Below are 24,860 nucleotides of genomic sequence, written 5' to 3'. Positions count from 1 at the left end.
TAAAAGAAATGAGAGTCACGTGGACCACATCACACTTGTACATTACCTTTTTTCCATCTCCTGTTTCATATCAATTCCTTGTTTTTCTAGAAGCTCTCTCTGGGCAAACGTCCAGTCCACAGGCTCAGAGGGGGTCTCAGCAGAAGGAGTCTTCTCCCGCTCAGCCCGTGCTTGCTCCGGGTGGTTAAAACGAAACACATGGTTTTTACCCATGATGATACGGTTTCCTAGCACAGAACAGAAACATGGGTGAGAAATCATTTTTTAAATGTGTTGCATCTAGGTTAATAACCTAACCCTCCCTAATGCAAAAAGACAGCTTTTGGAGTTTTACAAGAACATAAATCCTAATGCTGACTATCACTTCAACCTTTAGACAAAGAATTAAAAATTAAAGAGTTGCTTGCACAAGCCATGTGTTCTGAAGACTTCAAGCCTCTTCCAGTCTCACCTGAGCGCAGCTGAACAGGCTGGGCCACCCTCTTGCCATTTACGTAGGTTTCTGAACGTTCACAGGGCTCCAGGGTTACAATAACTAGAGGAACACAGACTAATGTTAGCATCACAAACCACTGGAAGAAAATAATGGAAAGCAGGTGAGGGTTCAAGGTGACTAAAATAGATTCCTGCAACCAACCAAGTGGCTTAGTAGCTATATAATAGTTCATTTTAGGGTACCAGAACCAGGGCTGTGGCTCAGAAACATTTAAATGAATTTGACAAACTTCAGAAGAAGATAGGAAATGTTAGTTTCAGTGATATCTGACAGTTCAGTATATAAAAACGAAAACCATCAGAAATCTTAAGTATGAGATATAGGTAATAATCAGAAACTTAAGATCAAAAGCTACTATTTTGATTAAGGGAGGAATAAATTATACAACACAAAAGTACTATTAGATTGTTGTTGTTTTGTTAATAACCTGGGCAAAAATCAAGATGGACTTTTTCTTCCCTTTTAGGTAAAAATAAATTCTACTGGCTTAAGACCAGAGGTTCTTCAAATCTCCCACTACCCAGGATATTTGTTCCCTTCTTACTAGTCTATCAAATAATTAAGATTCAAGACCAAGCCTAATTGCCTATGTCCTGCTCAATTCTTGGCAGTAACAAAAGGGCTCCTTTCGTCCAGGCTTTTTTCATGTAAAGTAGCTATGTCCATGCCTGCATTTATAAGCAGCCCAAGTTTCTCCATTTTCAAATATTAGATTGTACAAGAAAGTATCACTGAAAGAGACAGGGAATACCAAGCCTTGGGGATTTCTCATCATATAGAATGAAAAGTTTGCTGGAAAAGTTAAGCCAAGAACTCTCACCATCCCCACCGTTGTTCCTCTCGCTCCGGAAGATACAATGCTCTTCTTTAATGTGAGCCCCACTCAGCACGATGTCCTGGCGCCGCTCAGCATCTGCTTGGCCAACCCTGAACACAAGGGGAAGTGTTTCCCAGGGAAATTCAGACACAAAAAGCACTACAAACAATGAGCCTCTTTCTCCCAAAGAATATTCTTTGGTACATACAAAAAAGGTATTGCCTTTTTTTTTTTATCAGAGGCTTTGAACTGCAAACTCTATTTTCATATATGGTCAACCTCCTTACATCAGAAAAAGCAACGAAGGGGCAAATGATACACCAAATAACTCACAGAGCATCATAAAAACATACGAGTGTACTACTCTCCTTAATGAATTCATATAAGATGTTAGGAGTAAAATTTTACTTACGGTCTGCTAGGAAAAAACTACACGTTAATTGGTTCAGCTGGTTAAAACACTTAATTTGAGAAGAGTAGAGAGGATAATTTATAACTATTTCAGACAAGAAAAACAGCAAATTAGTAAAAGAAATTTTTCACCAAACAACTTCCCTTTAGCTATTCAATCATCCTAAGAGAAAAGAAAACACTAAGTGACCAAAAGAAGAAACAAATGTACCTTGTAATTCCATCTTTGATGTAATAAAGAAGGCATTCAGACATCAGTGGGTCCTCATTGAGGTTAACAAGATGTGGCGTCTGAAAAAGGTTACAGATGATCAATTTGGAGCAAGTACCACTGAGAGGGCTGTGAGAATGACAGGGACATACAGGAGGCTGATGGCTTCCTGGATTACCAGAGTGCCTAGAAGAGGGACTGCTTTCATTCCTAGTTGCAGTTCCATAGTAAACAGAAAACACTCTCTTCAGGCCTCCCCAAACTACACTAATGCATTCTATTTAAAAACCTGAGTTCTGGGATAAAGAACAAGATCCAATTCTTGATAAGGTCAAAGCATAGAGAACACAAAAGGAAAATTAGAGCAGGCTGATTCTCTGGATGGATTAATCATAATTTTTGTAAACACTTGGTCAAAAATCTTGAAAGATAGCAGAATTTGCTGCCCCTAAACATGCCACTTTGACATACTGATTATTTTGAGCTGTTAGGCACTTGAAAAACAGTACAGGCAGAGAGCAGCTTTCTCTGAATCCCCTTTCCTGCCTAAGCACAGATGGTCCAAAAGGAACTCAGCTGCCAGAAATCCCCTCCTGGGAGTCTCATCAACCAGGAGAGAAAACTAGAAGTTGACACCACACCCAGACAAACTTCGTCACAAACTATCATTCCTCCCATCTACTCTTTGAAGGGTCCCTTCATCTTTCCTAAAAGCCAATTATGCTCCCCTGAGAGGCCTACCTCCCCATCCCCTTTCCCTATTAGGATGGTATTTAAGCCAGAATTCTAAACCATCTCAGGGAGTTACTCATTTTTCCCTGGGTATCTCCCATGTATACATGAGGTATACATGTTAATAAACTTCTTTGTTTTTCTCTTGCTAATCTGTCTTTTATTACAGGGGTCTCAGCCAAGAATTCAGAAAGGTAGAGGAAAAATCATTTTTTGCCCACTACAACCCCAAGAAATATTTAATTTTTCATTTACTTTATAAAAATGTTCCCACATCCCCTATCATTTCCCTTTATAATTTTTATCAATTCTTCCATGGTCCCAGTTATTGTCTTTAGTTTGTTAGTTTTTATCTTAAAGAAGAAATTAAAATTACCGACATTCAGTAATACATCTTATAAAAATCCTCTTCATCTAACTCTACTACTATTTCTAAGATCTTTTAAAAACCAACCTTCTTTGGTGAAAATACCCCACTGGAATCCAAAAATAAGTCACATGGTCTTGGGGTCAAAATCTACTCAAGATAGTGCCAGCAAATATGGAAAAATGAAAGAAGAGTCAGATGAGCAGGTTAAGGAAAGGGACTGCAAAAGATGATTTAAAAGAAATTAGGAAAACCTCTACATCCTTCCAACTAACATCTGTCTCTACAGTTAACAGCTTTACTGGTTTGAGAAAGTCAAAGCCCTCTGTGGGCAGTATTCCTTAAAACCCATCATGAGACTGGCCTAAGGAAAAGGGAACCTCAAAAACAGGGGTTTTTTTTCCCTTTTCCCTTAGAAGTACTTTCTCCTAGTTTTGTTGAGATATGAATGACAAAGTCTGTATTTATTTAGGTAGTACAATGTCACTGTAAAATGTATCAATTTGATACATATACACATTGTGCAATGATTACCACAATCAAGTTAACACATGAGAAACAGGTTCTAAAACTGAATTTGGGTGTGGTCAGTGGTGTATCCCTTCCTTTCCTGAAGAAGTCTAGAAAGTTAAAGCAAGTAAGAGAAAGCTTTGGAAACAGGGATCTCAGTTTGGAATTCTGTGCTATTTATAATACTTATAACACACAATACTTACTCAAGTTATTTATAATTTGTGTTAAATGCCATAATTATACAAGCTGTTATAAAAACTTTCCTCACAGTTCTTAACACTGAAAGATGTTATAAAATACCTTTAGGTATATGCGAAGGCACAATCTAAATTCTATCAAGCCTATAACTGCTAAAATCTCTACAATCATACATAACATATCTGAATAAAATAATGTCTTACTGAAGGAAAAATTATTAAACTGAAAATCATTGACCTTTGGCAATATAAACATATGAAATACTGTTATTATTGTTCCAGGTCTAAAATATATATCTAAAATGTATTTAAAGCAATTTTCTTTGTTGAAAATAACACATCAGAATTTATAAAAAAGAAAAACCTAACCAGAAGAATCCTAAAATAAACCACAGGACTATTTCATATCACATAAAATGAAAGTACCAATTGAAAACTCCATACCCATTCTATGCTAACCTAGAGAGACCATTATCAGACCCTTGCATGAAGATGTTTAAGTATCCAATAGCTAATCTGAAATCATATGAAATGAAGGACCATTTATTACTAGTAAGAAATATATGCTTTGTACATCAATATACGTTCTATTACTGTCCTATAAATAAGCACACAAAATAATCATTTCATAATAGTTTTCCAATATCTAATAATAACTAAGAAGCATCTAAGTGGGGGGGGGAGAAAAAGAAAGAAAAGACCTTGCTATTCTAATTAGCTAAAAATGTATCTACTACTTAACAACTATGACTATGTAAGTAGGACAGTAACTACTGGAGTCATTTAAAAAAAAAACAAAAAAACTGAGAAGGGAGCAGAGGAGGCTGGAAGGATGAGGACAGGAACTGCTTTACTCAGTACAGTGGTTGTCTATCACACAAACTGTAAAAGCAAACTGAAGCAGTATTTTTCTACACAAACCTGAACAGCTGAAACTGCTTCCAAAGAATTATAATTCAGGGTTGCTGGCATCTGTGGGGAAAACTACATAGAAAGAGTAGCCAAACTGAAGCAAGGTATGCTAGGTTAGGCTAGGAATTTAAGAGAAAGCAACAATGAAGATGAGGAAACATACTGAATCATGACCCAAAGTTACTATACTGCCCTGGATTTTATTTTATAAACAGTAAACATTTCTGAAAGCATTTTAGAAACAGGTTGGCCTTGTATTATAAGATGAAATCAAAAATATCAGAAATTAAGCCAAGTCTCAAGATTTAAAAGAAAAGGAAGAAGAGGAGCCAGCCCTGAAAGACATGAAGTGCCCCCTGACTAAGACAAACAAAAAGTGTTAAGTTTCACAACATTGTTTCCTACCTTTTTAGGTGAGAAAACCCCCAGGGTTCCTCCATCTTCCCGAATGGCAACTCCCATCTCAGCCAACAAGGCCTCTCTAGAAAAAGCAACAAGCATATCAGAATAACAATACCAAAATGTCAAGTAAATCAGTCTAACTTGAATTGGAAAATAACGCAAAGCAAAAGCAACTGTCCATGTTTAAAGTGAGTAATACACATGTGAAAGAATCTGCTTATCCCATCATTAATGAGAAATTATTTCTAAGAGAAATTGTACATTCAAAATAAAGTATGTTCCTGTCTTAGGTAAAGCTATATTCACCCAAATAAGAACTTTGTCACATCTGACTTTGGAGGTAGACAATAATTCATAAATATGTCTATTAATATAAAAAAAGGAAGAAAGGAATATTCCCTTAAGGCAATACATCCACTTCAAAGAACCATTCCTTAAAATCCAAGAAAGCAATCAGAAAGTAACTTTGATATAGGGAGTATTATCTATAAATGTGATTTTCTCAAATGTCAAGTTCCCATGACCACCATCATATTGATTCAACAATTCTAGCTTAAAATCTCTACAATAGAGAAGAATACTGTTTCATACATTCACTTTACAAATACATTAGCACTCACTTCTGCCTCATCTTCCATGAAGGAAGAAGATAGGAACTAACATTTTTTAAATGTATATTTATTCCAATAGCGAAAGTATTATTTTGGGTTATGTTCATCTTTAGGGTAGAGAATTGGGAGGTTAAGATAAAATACAGATTCTGAAAGTTTGCAACTGAAACTACTTAACCTCTTACCAAAGAGGTTCTAGAAAACAGAACTCTGAAAGTCAGTAATCAGAATAGCTTTTTTTTTATTTGGGCCTTTATCAAAGGCAGTCTTTTTGCAAATTAAAAACTCTATCCTTCAATATCTTCAATTTTTATATGGATCCCTAGCAACACATAGTACAGTAACTAAGAACACGACTCCCTAGGGAACCTTTAAAATATGTGAATTTCACTTCAGAGTGTAAATTGGGCTGTAAGTCCCATACAGGGTTGGTTTGTTTGTTTTGTATTTGGGGAGGAAAGGTTCTTTGTTTTTAACTTCTATTTTATCTTTTCTTACTATAAAAGTAATCTAAATTCCCCAGAAAATTTAGAAACATTCCAGAGTTAACTTCCTGACCTCTCCATTCTGATGGCCTCTGTTTTACGCAGCTTTTCTTCCCAGGTTTCGTTCAACTCAGCAATGATCTTCTCCGATTCCTAAGGAGGAAGTCCACAGTTAAGTGCCAAAGAGTCTTATAATTTAACATGCCATGTCTAGGAACAGCAGCAAGAAGCAGATGATGCCCTTTTGAGGATATGAGGCAGAATCTAATACGATGAGGTTTTTTTTTTTCCTTTCTTAAAATGTAAAGAAAGAAATCAGCCCTGGATGTATTAATTCTCTTTAAGCCCTAATAAAAATAGCTTAATAGTGTGTGTGTATGTATATGTGTGAGAGAGAGAAGAGTGTGTGTGTGTAGAAGGAAAGGTAGTATTAGCGTCCCAAAATGCAAAGCATTGTTTCTGACAGCCACTGCTACAAAAGAATAAAGCCCCCGAAGATATCTGTTGCTTTTCTTAAAATTATTTATTTATTTATTTGGTTGCGCTGGGTCTTTCTTTTTTTTTTGGCTGCGCTGGGTCTCCGCTGCTGCACTCGGGCTTCTTCTCTAGTTGCGGCGAGCGGGGGCCATTCCTCGCCGTGGTGTGCAGGCTTCTCATTGCAGTGGCTCCTCTTGTTGCGGAGCACAGTCTCTAGGTGCACGGGCTTCAGTAGTTGTGGCACACAAGGCTCAGCAGGTGTGGCTCGTGGGCTCTAGAGCACAGGCTCAGTATTTGTGGCACACGAGCTTAGCTGCTCCACGGCACATGGGATCTTCCCAGACCAGAGCTCGAACCCGTGTCTCCTGCATTGGCAGGCAGATTCTTAACCTCTGCACCACCAGGGAAGCCCTGCGCTGGGTCTTAGTTGCGGCAGATGGGCTCCTTAGTTGCAGCTTGCCAGCTCCTTAGTTGTGGCACACAGCCTCCTTAGTTGTGGCATGCAAACTCTTAGTTGCAGCATGCATGTGGGATCTAGTTCCCTGACCAGGGATTGAACCCGGGCCCCCTGCATTGGGAGCTCAGAGTCTTAACCACTGCACCACCAGGGAAGTCTCTTCATTGTTTTGTTTTTTTTAAATTAATTAATTAATTAATTAATTTATGGCTGTGTTGGGTCTTCGTTTCTGTGCAAGGGCTTTCTCCAGTTGCGGCAAGCGGGGGCCACTCTTCATCGCGGTGCGCGGGCCTCTCACTGTCGCGGCCTCTCCCTTTGCGGAGCACAGGCTCCCGACACGCAGGCTCAGTAGTTGTGGCTCACGGGCCTAGCCGCACTGCGGCATGTGGGATCTTCCTGGACCGGGGCACGAACCCGTGTCCCCTGCATTGGCAGGCGGATTCTTAACCACTGCGCCACCAGGGAAGCCCTCTTCATTGTTTTTTGTTTCACTATAATTTCACCACAACACCACAACACTGACAGCGTTCAGAACATGCTCCCCCCAAATATGGTATTATCTTGGCATACTGAATACTTTAAGCTGAGTGATTTAAGAAATGGTGCAAGTAGGAAGGACTCTCTGAGCTCCTCTTGAAGCAAGTCGTAAGACCCTCATGAGATGTAACCTCCCTACACCTGGAGGAATGGAGCATACTTATTTCTCAAGATGAAGGAACATGGAGAATATGAACAGATAGGCCTTCATAAGTTTCCCCAGTTTACTATAGGCAGACCTCGTTTTATTATGCTTCACTTTATTGCACTTCTCAGGTATGGCATTTTTTACAAATTGAAAGTTTGTGGCAGCCCTGCATTGAGCAAGCCTACCAGTGCCATTTTTCCAACAGCATTTGCTCACTTCGTGTCTCTTGTGTCACATTTTGGTAATTCTTTTTTTTTTTTTAATTTATTTTTATTTATTTATTTTTGCCTGCATTGAGTCTTCAATGCTGCGCGCGGGCTTTCTCTAGTTGCGGCGAGCGGGGGCTACTCTTCATTGTGGTTTGCGGGTTTGTCACTGCAGTGGGTTCTCTTGTTGTGGAGTACGGGCTCTAGGCGCATGGGCTTCAGTAGTTGTGGCTTGCAGGCTCTAGAGCGTAGGCTCAGTAGTCGTTGCTCTGCAGCATGTGGGATCTTCCCAGACCAGGGCTCGAACCTGTGTCCCCTGAGTTGGCAGGCAGATTCTTAATCACTGCGCCACTGGGGAAGCCCACATTTTGGTAATTCTTGCAATATTTCAAACATTTTCATTATTATTACATTTGTTATCGTGATATGTGATCAGTGATCTTTGATGTTACTACTACAATTTGCTGAAGGTTCAGATGATAACATTTTTTAGCAATAAAGTATTTTTAAATTAAGGGGTTTTTTTTGGACATAACGCTATTGCACACTTAACAGACTACAGTATAGTGTAAACTTAACTTTTATATGCACTGGGAAACCAAAAAACGTGTGTGACTCACTTTACTGTGATATTCACTTTACTGCAGTGGTCTGGAACTGAACCTGCAATATCCTCCAGGTACCTATACTCTTAACTCACATCCCCCTTTGTTCTACCACATATTCCCACAACTGTTCATCTTCACCAAACCCAGCATAAAAATGTTCATGTCTAACACTTCTTTGGGCCTTCATTTCCTTATGAAGTCTTCCATGTCACGTAAACAAATACTAAATAAATTTGTATGCTTTTCTCTCGTTAATCTGCCTTTTGTTAATCTGGGGCCCCAGCCAAGAACCTAGAAGGGTAGAAGGAAAGATATTTTTCCTCCCCTACCATACAATACCCCTCTGAACACAACCCAATTCCCGATATAGAAAGGTTTAATATTAATCTCATGTGAAGGCATGCAGCCACTAGAGTGACAATTTCCCAATCTCTTGCTGAGTGTTTATTATATGCCAGAAATATAAGAACTAAAACGTGTTTCCTGATTTCAGGAGCTTACTGTATACCAGGGAGAGAAAGAAGTAACTGATCATTCATTCATGCAGTAATTATATATAACTCCATTACATGCCAAGCCCTGTTCTAGGCAACTAGAGATATGACAGGAAACAAAATTCCTGCCCCTTATGAGGTTTATGTTCTCGTAAAGAGACTCAGATAATCAATCCATTTTAATCAGTAAGTCAAGTATATAGTATGCCAGACAGTGAAAAGAGCTTTGTAGAAAAATAAAGCAAAGAAAAGAGAGAATGTAGGGGGAGGGGTGGGTGAGGGAGCAACCTGCAGCGGGGCTGTCAGGACAGAGCTCACTGACAAGGTTCTACACAGGCAGACACAAAGGAAGAGCATGGGTATGTGAGGGAATAGGTAGGAAATGCCTGGCACTTTCCAGGAACAACAGCATAGCTAGAGCAGCATGTTAGAGGATTGTGAATGGGAATGCTAGGAAAAAACAACAGGGCAGTGTGCTAAGTGCTAGAACTGAAGTGTTCACAGGTCTGCTGGAGGGTGGATGAGTCAAGGCTGAGTGATACTCATACTGAGAATGAACTGACCAGGCAAAAAATGGAGGGAGAGGGGTACCAAAAAGGGAGTTAAGCACATGCAAAAAGCAGGAGAAAATGCTAGTCCTGGATATGAAATTAGAAAGTTGATGACAATGATGATAACGATGATGAGATAATAGTAGTGGTAGTGATTCAGGATGAGAAGTCTTAACAGTTCACAAAATATTTCATTGTAGGGGCTTCCCTGGTGGCGCAGTGGTTGAGAATCTGCCTGCTAATGCAGGGGACACGGGTTCGAGCCCTGGTCTGGGAAGATCCCACATGCCACGGAGCAGCTGGGCCCGTGAGCCACAACTACTGAGCCTGCGCGTCTGGAGCCTGTGCCCCGCAATGGGAGGGGCCGTGATAGTGAAAGGCCCGCGCACCGCGATGAAGAGCGGTCCCCGCACCGCGATGAAGAGTGGCCCCCACTTGCCGCAACTAGAGAAAGCCCTGGCACGAACCGAAGACCCAACACAGCCATAAATAAAAAATAAATAAAGTAGCTATTAAAAAAAAAAAAATATATAAAAAAAAAAAAAATATTTCATTGTATAATTCATTTACTGGGCTATTGTATGAAGCCTCTGAGATCCCAAAACATAACTATCTACATAGAAAGAAATTGTGAATATGTAATACAATAAACCCTGAGGCATCTGGCACTTGGTTTTCTGGAACGAGGTATGGGAGCATGTTAAAAAGTCGAGTAGGGCTTCCCTGGTGGCGCAATGGTTAAGAATCTGCCTGCCAATGCAGGGGACATGGGTTCGAGCCCTGGTCCAGGAAGATCCCACATGCCACGGAGCAACTAAGCCCGTGCGCCACAACTACTGAGCCTGTGCTCTAGAGCCCGCGGGCCACAACTACTGAAGCCCGTGTGCCTAGAGCCCGCTCTCTGCAACAAGAGAAGCCACCGCAATGAGAAGCCCGCAAACCGCAACGAAGAGTAGCCCCCGCTCGCCTCAACTAGAGACAACAAAGACCCAATGCAGCCAAAAATAAAATAAATAAATAAATTTATAAAAACAAAACAAAACAAAAGCCGAGTAAAGACTCAAGGAGTCAGAAGAAACAAACAGGAGAGCATGATGATGATGATGATGATGATGATGATGATGATGATGATGATGGAGGAGAAGAAGAACAGTAACAACAACAACAGGCTAAGCTAGACAAAGAGCAAAACTGATAAAAGTTAGAAAAGGCCTGGGCGTCAGTAAGGTGAATATAAAGGGGACCACACAGCAGGTACTCAGAAATGAGTTGGTTACGAAGTGGGAGAAGCTAGAGCAAGCCTGCAGCGGAAGGCAGGAGGGTAGAGACAAAATCACCCAAACTGGCTCTCATCAACCCCCGAGCACACACACAGGCTGAAAGACTAAAACAGCCCCCTGAATGGCACCTCTACACAGTCCTCCAATAGGAATGAATAACATGCAGTGCATATGCCACTCCACTGCTGAGTGAGGAACCAACAAGCTACGTTAGAGGGCCAGCAGCCAAGAAAAACCCATATGGCCAGGGAAGGAAGTGTGCCAGGTGCCGAGTGGTCAACAGCCTATCTCTAACGTGCCACCAAAGTTATCCAACAACTCAAACAGGATAGCATTCAATGCTTCTGCAAATGACTATAAAAGGGCAAGTACAATATAAGCTGCCACCATAACCTACAAGATTTTAAGGCTTATTAAACACTGCTGGAGGGGGATGGGGGAGGGAAGCACTGGGAGTTTGGGATTAATAGACGCAAACTATTACATACAGGATAGATAAACAAGGTCCTACTGTATAGCACGGGGAACTACATTCAATATCCTGTGATAAACCATAATGGAAAAGAATATAAGAAAAAGAATGTCTATGTGTGTATGGCTGAGTCACTTTGCTGTCCAGCAGAGACTGGCACAACACTGTAGATCAATTATACTTCAATTTAAAAATTAAATTAAATTAAATTAAAGACAGCTGGATAGAAACCTTTACACTCTCAAAGTGACAACTTCAAAAACAAAGGCATAGGGTAACAGGATGTCCAAACCACAGCAGCGAGACTAGTGCTTATTATATATACTGTGGTCCACAAGCCACACTGATATTAGTTATGAAATACAAACTGACCTATGAGATACTTAAAATATTTTTTTCCTGGTTGGTTATCTTCAGAAAAAGAGTGTGTCAGAGCAGAGGTTAATCCGGCTGTAGTAAAGCTATTCTATTTTGGGGCAACTGTAAACTCACCCCAAGGAAGCAAAGTTACTGTCTAGGAATCCTCTTACCATCTTGCTGCCAACTCTAATGTGACCTCTCTCATTTTACTCACCACCTGGAGGGTAAATCAGAATATGAGCTCCTTGTAGAAAAGTTAATGAGTAAGCTGAGTAAGGTACAATATACTTTCCTTTTTCATTAGGGCTTAAAAGTTGCAACTTTTACATTGTCTAGAAAGTTACTTATTTTTTTTTCTTTTTTAATTCTTTTAATTTATTTTTGGCAGTGTTGGGTCTTCCTTGCTGCACGCGGGCTTTCTCTAGTTGCAGCGAGCGAGGGCTACTCTTTGTTGCGGTGCACGGGCTTCTCATTGCGGTGGCTTCTCCTGTTGTGGAGCACGGGCTCTAGGCGCAAGGGCTTCAGTAGTTGCAGCATGTGGGCTCAGTAGTTGCGGCACACGGGCTCTGAGGTGCATGGGCTCAGTAGTTGTGGCTCATGGGCTCTAGAGCGCAGGCTCAGTAGTTGTGGCACATGGGCTTAGTTGCTGGGCGGCATGTGGGATCTTCCCGGACCAGGGATCGAACCCGTATCCCCTGCATTGGCAGGCGGATTCTTAACTACTGTGCCGCCAGGGAAGTCCCTAGAAAGTTACTTTTTTAAACTCTGAAGAAAGGTTAGAGAAAACAATATTGAGTGTCATTTAGCTAAACTTAAGTGCTGGAAAAAGCCATTTATTCCAGAAACATTCTAGAAATAGAGAAACTGAGGACCAGAGAAACTAAGTGATTATCCCGAGGCCCCACTTCTCCCTGAGCCAGGTTTATAGTTGGGTTTCCTGTGTGTTCTGTTTTCCAATTAAGGCAGAATCAACAGCCTTTAAAGAAAATATTCTATGAAATAGCTCACCATAAATTAAGAAAGAGTGAGGAATATTCTTTCTTCAAGCCTGAATAACAAACTTAGTATAAATAAAATAGAGATGCCAACAGGAAGACAGCTTTCAGTCTGAGTCATCAACTTACTCTGCAGGCAAGCCTGGCATGCTGGTCTCCAGTGCTGCCCATACCTCATTCTAGAAACCTAATTTTAAGAATAAACTGAAATTGGGATTTATGCTTCAGAAATGAGGAGTCAAGAGGACACTCTTTAAGGGTCTTTCCTTCCTGCAGGTACTGTACATTAAAAAATTCTGAAAAAACAGAGTGACATCAGGAACATTTTTTTAAGCTCCAAGGAATGTTGGGTTCAGGCGTCATTCACTTTGATCTCACATCATGTATTATCTAGCTATTTGTACAGCACTGGTTAATAACTATGCTCATAATGTTAAATACAATTTAATTACTTCATCATGATCCAGTTAAGGTGGCAGAGAAGTCCACAGAACAAGTCAGAAATACTTCCCCCCCAAAAAATTACAGTTTAACTTGTGGTATTTAAATAGTTAAACGCTTGCTACATGGAACATTCCTTGAAGCCATCAGATGGGTTTTACTGTACTGAACGCAGCATGCGTCATAAGTGAGCTCCAAGCGTGGGGCCCTTGGGCTGCCCAGCACAGCATTTACCCTTGCATGCTTCTGTAATGGATATTTGTGGATACTTATAGTCTAAGCCTAAGCAATGGCACTCACAGTACTGACACTGATGCCAGACTAATAAACACCAGAGGCACCACATAGTAACTGTAGCTACATATTTAAAACCTTATTAAGTCGGAATCCAAATCAAGGAGACAACATTTCAACTCAGTTTGAGCTGCAACTAAAAACTGAAAGCAATTACACTTTATTCTCTATTGCCAGGGGTTTGTGGAGAGCTCGAGATATTTATGATGGGGTAACATGGGTCTCTTCCATATGGAAATAGGCTATTCAATGAATGAAGTAATAGCAACTCCCTGTGTAAAAGTGTTCTACCAACTGATCATTTTTCTAAAGTTAAAAGGAAAGAGAAGCAAAGGGACATAAAATGTTAGGAAAATGAATTAACCTCTTGTATTACTGTTTTCCATTAGGTACAATTTTTCTCCTACAGTGTCATGTCTTAGGAATGCCACTCCTTCACACTCAACAATGAAACAGTCCAAAAATGAGAAATTCTCAAGCATTTCTATCATACAAACACTGCCTTGCCCTGTGAACACAAGATGTTATCTGCCTGCAGCATTAAAATGCAGGTCTGCCGACATGAACTCTCACCATTCACAAAATAGGAGTCGAACTAAGGCGCTTATGCTTCGGTAAACTACCATGCTGCATTAAAAAACAAGACTGAATGCAAAACCATAAAGAAACTATTTCTTAAGCTAGGGAAAATGGAAGATGTCATTTAGGTTGGCTTAAAGGAGAATTAAAACAGAAATTTATTTTCTGATAAAAGCAATACAGTTTTGTTTTGTTTTTGGTGGGAAGTAGGGAGATTGGGGGGAGGGTTCCTTGAATAATGGCAGTGTTATTCCCTAGAGACTATTTGGAAGATACTGGGCAACCTAATGCTTAAAAAGTCTGCTCCACATCTTGACTCCTAACATTCAACATTATTTTCAGTTGGTTCCACTTGGCAGTTGGGAAGAATTTTTTTTCCTACATCAAGATGTGTGTTAAAGGGAACGTAATCTCATTTGTAGACTAAGGTAAGATTCAAATAGTAAGATTCAAAATCCCCAAAGAAAAATAACATTTTATATTGAATAGTAAATGAAAGATTTCACTTTTCCTTTCCACAGTACCTCTGCATGTCCCCACTGGCCTGAACAGAACCCTACACAGCAACTTTGCCTATCATGATAAAATACAGAAATAAAAGCCTTCTTGCATAGGGCTTCACGAACATCTTTAGTAAAATTTCAAAGTCAATTTCACAATAGCAGAAATTATCCTTTCCTTTGCAATATTTAATGAAAAGGTTTCTCACTCCCTGTCCCTCTGCCAGGTATTTTAGAATTTCACCCACTTTCCACTAACAAGTTCTGAAGGAAGAAACAGATTACTTTTGTTTCTGAAGCACCTTATGTTAGAAGTGAGTGAAATGCCAAGGAAAAGGTAGGCTGATTAAGAAGCAGAAGCCCATTCTTCATATAAAATCTTTTTCAATCTCACCTGCAAACCAAAATGAATGTTCTAGCAATTATCAAGCTAAATTCCCTTTTAGCAAAAAGGTTCAGCAAACCTTTTCCATCGTTAACCTATCAAAGTGTGTCACTATTCTCAACGGTCCTTGAATGAGCAGCCATGGCGGAGAACACTGAGCGCAGTGTGGAGAGGACTGCACGCTCGGGGCAGGACTGCAACTCCCCAGCTCCTTGAAGTTTCTTTGCTCTCCTTGCTTTTCCTACACAGTACTCTTTTTTTTTTTTTTAATTTAAGTTCTAAGCAGCCAGTGGGAAGCAGCCACATAGCACAGGGAGATCAGCTCAGTGCTCTGTGACCACCTAGAGGGGTGAGATAGGGAGGGTGGGAGGGAGACGCAAAAGGGAGGAGATATGGGGATATACGTATATGTACCCCAGTACTCTTGAATGCAAAGGCCACAAGGTACGGATAAAACTATCATCCTGGAAGTGACAAGCAGGGAAAGAAAAGGCATTTGTGTTGTTGTCACGGTGGTTTCATGGATGGCACCACAGGTGACAACTGTCTGCTCTCACTGTAGTCACCGAGGGGGAAGGAAGAACCTATGAGTCAGAAGGTTTTGCTGCTCTTAACGTTCGTATTCATGGAGAGAGACAGAAAGTACCTGACAGAGCCAGCAACAGGCTGGGAAAGCCAAGCTGGGTCCCATGGCGGGTGACCTGCACACGCAGGACTCAAGTGCGTGCACCAGCACTAAGATCCGTAAGCCCATATGCACCAGCACAGGAGGGGGCAGCCCTTTCACAGCAGTGCTCACAGGGCTTTCTGTGAACTTCTAGAAAATATCATTTCACATGTCTCTGAATAAACCTGGTACAGCTACTTACATGTGCAAACTTTCTTTTGATTATACATTTTACTAACAGAAGCAGGGGCCTATACAGAATTCCATCTTCAAAATAAACCAAATGTTTAATTAGTTTCCAGTGAAATTTCTAACTAAACAATTTCACTGTGACTTATAAACTACCTCAGAATTAATGGACATATCTACTTATCAGTTACTTTGCCTGGCCAACTTACAATCTGCCCATGCATCTCTCCCTCCCGTCCCTGCTTGGCCATGTCAGACTCAAGTATTCTGGTGAAAATAAATTATCTTACAAAGCAGCAATTTCAGGACACCTCTGAAAGTTAGAAAGTTCTTCCATATGCTGAACCAGAATCTCAGTGATTTTTAGTTCTAACTCTGCCTTGTGGAGCTACACAGAATACCTTTCATTGAATCTGAGTTACTACTTACCTTTAGACGTTCGATGGCTTCCTCTCCTCCAGGTGTAGACATGATTCTCTCCTGAATACTGGTCACAGATGTTAAGCCCACCTGACTATTGAGTGAGCAGGAAGATGGAGATGAAGTAAGGGACCCCATGGATGCTGTGGAAAAATTGCCAGGACGTTGATTCTCAGAGGCTAGCAAGTACCTATGCTTATTGTTCTGAAAATCTTTCAGATCTGGGAGATAGAAAGAAGGGAAGGCAGAAAAAGTAGGAAAGAGGGAAAGGAGCAGGAGAAGAAAAAAGACAGGAAGGAACACCAGTGTAAGAAAGGACAGCATTAAAGCAGCAAGACCAAGACAAGTTATGATACAAAGACAAGTTATAATTGTTCTAGATGGCAGTTCTAAAACAAGTCTGTCTTTAATACTGGTATTTTAGAAGTTAAGAACCACTTCTGAATTTAGAAACTAAAAAATTCTAAGTGGGTTAACATTGTATCTGTTAGGCGGTAACCAGAGCCTCAAAGGATACAGCTCAGGCTCTCCCCCTAAACAGCCATGCTACATTCCTGTATTCCTTCTATGGCTCCAAATCTACAATGTCGTAGGTTTATACTACTCTTAAATCCCAGTAATTTGTAACAGTAAGGGAAAAAAGATGATCATTTATTTATCAATATCAATACATATCAGTCTGGCCCAGTATGTTATGTCACTCAGCAAAAATTCCCAAGAAAATGTTACGTTAAAACAAAAATCTGAGTGCTCAGTAGTGTTCTTTGTATGCTAAAAAGGATTTTTAAAATATGCCTTTTAAAAAAAGGAGAGGTAATCGTAGCAATTACAGGGATCTTGTATAAGTCCTGGTTAAGAACCTAGGGCTGACTACCTCAACAGTGATGAACAATTAGCAAACTGTTGAATTTGGTGTAGCTTACATTCATCTATTAGAGCAAGCAAAAATTAAGGCTGATTATCTGCTAATTTAAGTAAGGCTCTCACTTTGCCTAACCGAATGACCATGAGTCACTGGGGAGCCGAGTTCCTAGTATGGAATGCAAGTTTTAGGGACATACTTTCATTTACTAAGGTCTTTAATAGAGCTCTAAGTTTTGCTTTTAAACTTAGTTTTGGTAAAAAGTGTCACAAACAACAAATTCATTAATTTGCTGTTTGTACTTTTCTTCATTAGTCATCTTTCTCAAATAGGCACCAGAGGAAATCCATAGGTATTGGTGCATTCCTATTTTTAAATTAGCTCATTTTTAAATGTAAGAAAATCTACATTGCTCAAAGTTCATATCAAAACTAAATAAGTTTTCCTTAAAGGATATAATATGAGTCAACACAAAGAGTCAGAAAAAACGTTATTAGCTCTCGCTGGGTCTACCCATGTGGATTTAATCAAAGCCATTTCTTGAAGCCCCTTAAAACCAGCAGTTGCTTCAAGACAGTTTGAAAACCACCATCTGCAAATATAGAACATAGGGAAACAAGCAAGTTTTAAAAGGCGGGTAGGAACTGGAGCAAAAAAATTAGCCATCAGGTGATGGCAGCAAGGTGGGAAAGAATAGGATGGATGGAGTTTAGAAGGTCCAACTGACACATGCAAGCCCTAAAAGGCATTAAGGGTAGTGACTGAAACAGAAACTTAGAAGTAGTCAAGGCTGCTTTCCTGCACAGATACAGAATTAAAACTTAGTCATGCATAGCTTTTTGGGAGATGCCACAACTGCTCAGAAAAGAGTGAGGCAGCAAGCTGGCAGCAGCATCACCTGGAGCACAAAAGCAAGAACAAAGGGTGTCTTTCCCATACCAGTATCAGTTGGCTTTGGAAATCTCAGACAGAGCTGTTCCAGTCCAAGAGTCACCCTGGATTAGGATGTTATAGTGCCTTCAAGGCTTAACCTCATCTCAGCAGCCAGGGCTACCTTTGGTTTCTCCTATGTATTGCCTCACTGTCTACCAAGCCTTGTTACATGCCCTACTGTAGAAACAAACAAATCAATAAAAATCTAAAACTTAACCCCCCAAAATCAAGATTCTTCACTTATTCTAATAATTTCTTGATGAATTATCTTAAAAGGGTAAGAAATTACTTTCTTGCCAACATAATGACAGATATGCAGCAGGTAATGAGGTGTGATGCTTTATAAAATGTCCTCATTTCAAGCACACATTTTAGACACCCAAGTTTTTTAAAATTTAATTTGTAATTCATGAAAAAGGGAAAAAAAAAGTTTACCTAACCATCAAGTAAGCTGAGGCCCAAGATATGGAGGAAATCAACTTAGCATAAGCACAGGTGAGTGCTAATCCAACATTCACAAAGCTACTCAGTCATGGAGATTTGGCCAACTAGAAGTGATTGTTTTCAGTTATATATACACTAAGGCTCAGAATTATACAGCGAATTTAAAAGGATTTTCCTAATAAATAATCAGGCCCTGAAGGATCAAGAGGCCAAAAAAGGCGTAATATGATTAAAAACAAGGGCTCTGCGTTACACTACCCAGTCTGACCACAAAGAAACCACAGGATCTCATTTAATGGCAAACTACCCACTCCAGGCAGCAGTGTCCTCCTTGGCAAAATGGAGCTTTGTCAGAGTCACTGACAGGACTAAAGAGATAATATATTCAAGATACCTAGAACAGGTCCTGGCACATTATAAACACTCAAAACATGTGAGCTGCTGTCATCACTATCATCATCATGTATGACTCTGGATTCAATTTAATCACATTTAAGTGAAAAAACTGAACAGTAGAAGCAGCAAGAGGTTTTTAAGCCTCTCGACTTTATTCAAGCCACAAACTGAAATTCAGCAAAACTTGCTTTGCTAATGGAAAAGGGCAAAAATAGGAACATTTCTGAATCTACAGTATGCTCTGTCTGGGATTTCCCTGTTAGGATGGCTGGCATGCAAAGCTCATTTTAAGGCTGATCCAGCAGAGGCAGATTAGCAAGTCAGAGTGCTGGAAATACCCAGTACATGAAATACACACATTTGCCTCCACTTCCAGAGTAATCATCGATCAATGGATCAGCTGAAGGTAAGCAAGAGGGAAAATACAAAAAGGGTCAAAGTTCAGGTTCAGCAATGACAGAGGGAACAGAGCAGTATTTGGCATTTGGGAAGGTGAAAAAATTGACACTTAGAATAATATATTATCATTTTACAAACTGTATGTATTCATTTAAACTCAGGTGCTAATCAGTAAGAAGAACTAAACTAGGAAGAGGCCTTGAAAATCTTATTAGAATTGCAAACACTATAATATTAATCTGACACTCAAAAAATAAAAATATGCTTTATTAAATAAAACCATACACTATTCTACCTGAATGATCTAGTTAACTCACTTAGGAGAACTTCTGATTAGACATTATGTAGGCAGATCACTGAGGTTAAAAAAGATTCAATTTAAGACAACATTGTAAGACTCTCTGGAAGTCTAATTCTTGAACTTGACAGGAATTGGTTATTTTCCCCTTCATAAGTTCATAAGGAGTGAGTTGGGGGGCATTCAATCATTTTGTAGGGGGGCAACCACTCAAAGGTAAATCTTATCTGAAAGGTGACTGGAATGGTGGGTTTCTTACGTATGTATTACTACTACATTAATCTAGAGAAACCCATAACTCAAAACCAAAAATTTTAAGTAACAGTTTTATGAAGTGATTAATTTCTCAGTGAGAATAAACTTAACATTCCAAATAAACTTCACTGCTGATCTAAAACAGAAATCTAATAAAAATACAAATAATGATATATTACGTTTTAAGAAGTAATTTCCTGAGTTCAAACGGATAACCTGGTACATGGTACATAAAGGAATTCTAAGATCATTTTCAATGAGTTTTTTTTTTCTTTTTTTTTGGCCACAGGTCTTGCGGGATCTGTTCCCCAACCAGGGATTAAACCGGGCCATGGCAGTGAAAGCCCAAAATCCTAACCACTAAGCCACCAGGGAACTACCGTCAATGGGCTTTTTAAGAAGTTAAGAAGAAACAAAAAACTCTTTCTCTACCATCTAGCTGCCTCAAGTTCTTTAACTCTAAGTTGAAGAGCCCTTGAGAGGAAAGGAATAGATTTTGTGTTGATTCTTAATTCACTTACTATCAATAATATCTCCCAACCCCTGAGCACGAAGAAGGTCCTTCAGCCGTGTCACCTCTTCCTTTAATTCACGAACCAGTTTGGCATTGGGGTCCTCATTGATAACAGCATTGCATTTAATTTGTTTTGCACGATCTGCATATCTAGATCCAAAAAGAAAACACATTTTTGCCATTCCTCAAATGCTCTACTTCTCATAAGTAGCATACCATTATTTCTAAATCAAACAGCTTGAGTATTAACACATTTTATGAGCCTTAGTAATAATACATTTGTAGAAAGCTTTACAGTACCTTATAAAGATGAGGAAAAAGGCTCCAATGAATTTAAGTGATTTCCCCAAGATCACAAAGGAAATAAATATCAGAGAGAGGACTCAAAACTAATTTATTAGACCATATAGTGTTTCTTCCATTATATCAAAAATGTCTTTAATGAGACAAGAGTTGAAAGTTCCAGATTAAAGTAATGGAACCTATTCATATATAAAACTACCCTATTAGTAAACATTCTGTCAGTAATTTTTAAAATATTACATGTACTCATAACTTTGTTACTTTTTATGATGTGAGCATTTCTATAATGACAAACAGGAGAAGGGGACACTTCTTTTTATAGAAATAAATATTGTAAGAAATTTCTACTATTATCTAAAAGTTATCCAAAAATCTCACTAGAGCAAATTTAATATCTTTCCTATGAAAAAGTTCCTGCCTTTCTCAATGAAACTAAAAACTATAAACAGGTAAACTCTTATTATAATAAAAATAATTTCCCCCCATGTTCCCCCTGTTATGAGAGGGATGGATCATTGTTTACTCCAGCGACTACCCACATAGCATATGAAAATCCATGGCATAACAAGATGACTTCTGGTAGCACTGTGTTCTGTTTAGCTATTGAAATCAAACTGGAGTACCTCAGAGTGCTCAAAGTTTCATCATAGTTGATATCTGCTGGGCTCAGAGCAGCAACCATTGCAGTCCGAGAATTGCCACCTAAGAAGATGAATTATAATTATCTCAAACCATACTCATTTTAGAAAAAATTTTATTGAATGTGTCAAATCAAACAGCACAATCTCAGATCCCAAGATTTAATCAACAGATTTTTGGACTGTCCCCACGCCAGGCACTGTTATATGCACATCTTAGCGTCTGGATGTACTGTGCCCAGTTTCCCTCTTCCCACTCCCATTAAGATCTCAGACACTCCACCAAGGCCATTCTTAGTGATGTCAGAGTCACTGGCAACATGGACAGCACAACAGGCCATTCTCAGCCAGTCCTTCTATCAGCAACATGTGACACAGCTAATCACTACCTCCTTCTCATTAAGAATGAGGGAAAGGGTCTACAGGAACAGTGAATGAAGGGCAAAAAGGCCAGAAAACATCAACAAAGAGGAGTAAGGGTTGGTAACATCTAATTATGTGCATCGAAAGGAACATGGGGTTTTCAAAAAGGAAGAAGAAACAACAGTTTGAAGCAGGTGCGTGTGGTCAGATAAACAACTACTTCACAGTTCATGTCCTGAAGTAAACGAGATTTGGGAGCAAACCCTGATTTAAAGGTGAGCAAATCCAGGGAAGTAGCCAAGATGGCAGAGCAGGAAGACCCTGAGCTCCCTCCTCCCACAGGCACACCAAAATTACAACTGTTTACAGAGCAGCTACTGATGAGAAAAAACGGAAGACTAGCAGAAAAGACCTTCTGCAACTAAGGAAGGAATCACAACAAGACAGGTAGGAGGGGCAGAGATGTGGGATAGTTAAGACCCACAGCCCAGGGTGGGTGACCCACAAATGGGAGGATAATTACAATTGCAGAGGTTCTCCCCAAAGAGCAAGGGGCCTGAGCCCCCCATCAGGCTACTGCACCAGGTAGATGAGCCCCCAGAACGTTTGGCTTTGAAGCCCAGCAGGGCTTACTTTTGGGAGAGCCAGAAGGCTGTGGAAAACAGAGACTCCACTCTTACAGGGCACACACAAAGTCTCACCCGCTCCAGGACCTAGGGCAGAAGCAGTAATCTGAAAGGAGCCTGGGTCAGACCCACATGCTGATCTCGGAGGACAAGAGGCAGGAGTGCACTCTGGGGACACAGACACTGGCAGCAGCCAATTTTGGGAGCTCGTTCTATCACAAGGACATTGGTACAGGCAAGTCCCATTTTGGAATTCTCCCTCTAGCTTATTAGTGCTGGGACTGGCCCTGCCCACCAGCAGGTCTGCTGCCTTAAGACCTGCAGAACCCACAGCCACTCCGGGACCCAGCCCTGTCTACCAGAGGGCCCAAGACCCTGCCCCGCACACCAGCGCACTGGCACTAGCCCCAGGGACCCTGGGACCCAGCTCCACCCACCAGTGGGCCAGCACCAGCCCCAGAATCCCCTGGGCCCCAACCCTGCCCACCAGCAGGCCAACACCAGCTTTAAGACCCTCAGGGCCCTGCAGCCAGAGATCTGGGAACCCAGCTCTGTCCATCAGTGAGCTGGCACTAGCCCCGGGATGCCCTGGGTTCCAGTCCCACCTGCCACCAGGCCGATACCAGCTCTGAGACACCTTGGACCCTTCAGCCAGCTGCCCCAGGATCCAGCCCCACTCACCAGCATGCCAACACCAGCTTTAGGACACTCCAGGCTCTGCAGCCAGCCCTGTCAGGAACTGGCCCTACCCACCAGCAGATTGACAACAGATCCAGGACCCCCAGCCCTGTAACCACCCACTCCAGAACCCAGCCCCACCCACCAATGTTTGGCAGCCTCCACACAAGGCAGGGCCTGGAAAGCAACCAGACCGGGGGTCAGCCACGCCTACCAGACTTCCCACAGCAGTCAGCCTGCCACAAGAGAAGGACCCACGCAGCCCAAATAGGCGGCACCCCTAGAGCATATAGCTCTGGTGACCAGAGGGAAGTGCATTGCTGGAATGCATAGGACGTCTCCTACAAAAGGCCACTTCTCCAAGGTCGGGACACATAACCAACCTACCAGACACACAAATAAAAACAGCAAATTAGGCAAAATGAGGCAACAGAGAAGTATGTTCAAAACAAAGGAACAATATAAAACCCAGAAGAACTAAGTGGAAACAGGCAATCTACCCAACAGAGAGTTCAAGTTAATGATTGTAAAGATGTTCAAAGAACTCGGGAGAAGACTGAATCAACAGAGTGAGAAGTCAGAAGTTTTTAACAAGAGTTAGAAAATATAAAGAAGAACTAGAAAAAGATGAAGAATACAATAACTGAAATGACAAATACACTAGAAGGAATCAACAGTAGATTAGATGATACAGAGGAATGGATCAGTGAGCTGGAAGATGGAATAGTGGAAATTACTAAAGCTGAACAGAAAAATGAATAAAAAGAAATGAGGACAGTTTAAGAGACCTCTGGTACAACATCAAGTATACTAACATGACATGACGGGGCTGCACAAGGAAAAGAGGGAGAGAACATATTTGAAGATAAAATAGATGAAAACTTCCCTAACCTGGGAAAGGAAAAAGACATCCAGGTCCAGGAAGCACAGAGAGTCTCAAACAGGATCAACCCAAACAGGACCACTCCAAGACACATTATAATTAAAATGGCAAAAATTAAAGATAAAGAGAGAATGTTAAAAGCAGCAAGGGAAAAGTAACAAGTTACTACAAGGGAACTCCCATAAGGCTATCAGCTGACTTTTCAGCAGAAACTCTCCAGAATGGAGTGGCATGATATATTTAAAATGATGAAAAGGAAAAACCTGTAACCAATAATACTCTACCTGGCAAGGCTTTCATTCAGATTTGACGGAGGTATCAAAAGTTTCACAGATAAGCAAAAGCTAAAGGAGTTCAGCACCACCAAACCAGTTTTACAAGAAATGTTAAAGAGACTTCTCTAAGTAAAAAAAAAAAGGCCACAACTAAAAACATGAAAACTACAAAAGGAAAAATCTCATTGGTAAAGCCAAATATACAATAAAGGTAGTAAAGCCACATATAAAGCAAGTAGGAAGGTTAACAGATAAAAGTAGTAAAATCATCTATATCCTCAATAAGTAATTAAGGGATACACAAATTAAGAGATGTAAAATATGATGCCAAAACATTAAATGTGAAGGGGGGGGACTGGGGGGATGTGTGGTAAAAAGGCTGAGTTGTTAAAATGCACGAACTTAAGAGATCAGTAATTTACAATAATCCATATATATAGATTGCTATGTACAGTGTGGGAAATACAGTCAAAAACTACAATAATATCTTTGTATGATAACATATCATTAACTAGACTTGTGTGATGATCAGTTTGAAATGTACAGAAATACCAAATCACTATGTTGTGTAACAGGAACTAACATAGTGTTGTAGGTCAACTATACTTCAAAAACAAACAAACAAACTAACTCACAGAAAAAGAGATCAGATTTGTGGTTACCAGAGGTAGGGGGTAAGGCAGAGGGGAAATTAGATGAAGGTGGTCCAAAGGTACAAACTTCCAGTTATAAGATAAATAAGTACTAGGAATGTAATGTACAACATGATAAATATAATT

General features: G+C 40.3%; 1 protein-coding gene across 11 annotated transcripts in view; it reads right to left on the bottom strand.

The window, feature by feature from the left end:
- Positions 1–24,860, bottom strand: part of KIF1B (kinesin family member 1B) — a 147,387-nt gene that overhangs the window by 66,223 nt on the left and 56,304 nt on the right. For 5 of the 11 annotated variants that reach the window (XM_057535117.1, XM_057535119.1, XM_057535125.1 and 2 more), the window contains exons 11-20: positions 21,242–21,320; positions 20,323–20,465; positions 19,208–19,249; positions 16,224–16,435; positions 6,228–6,307; positions 5,062–5,137; positions 1,936–2,015; positions 1,317–1,423; positions 452–535; positions 47–227 (exon numbers count right to left, since the gene is read on the bottom strand). In XM_057535117.1, coding sequence (XP_057391100.1) covers positions 47–227; positions 452–535; positions 1,317–1,423; positions 1,936–2,015; positions 5,062–5,137; positions 6,228–6,307; positions 16,224–16,435; positions 19,208–19,249; positions 20,323–20,465; positions 21,242–21,320 — 1,084 coding nt within the window. The remainder of the gene's footprint in view (positions 1–46; positions 228–451; positions 536–1,316; positions 1,424–1,935; positions 2,016–5,061; positions 5,138–6,227; positions 6,308–16,223; positions 16,436–19,207; positions 19,250–20,322; positions 20,466–21,241; positions 21,321–24,860) is intronic. The other 6 variants (XM_057535123.1, XM_057535124.1, XM_057535126.1 and 3 more) reach the window with 2 other exon arrangements.

Source organism: Balaenoptera acutorostrata, chromosome 1 (assembly GCF_949987535.1).
Source record: "Balaenoptera acutorostrata chromosome 1, mBalAcu1.1, whole genome shotgun sequence".
In the NCBI taxonomy this organism is placed as follows: domain Eukaryota; kingdom Metazoa; phylum Chordata; class Mammalia; order Artiodactyla; family Balaenopteridae; genus Balaenoptera; species Balaenoptera acutorostrata.
The sequence above is the reverse complement of the archived record's forward strand: the minus strand, read 5'-3'. Positions and strand labels throughout refer to the sequence as shown.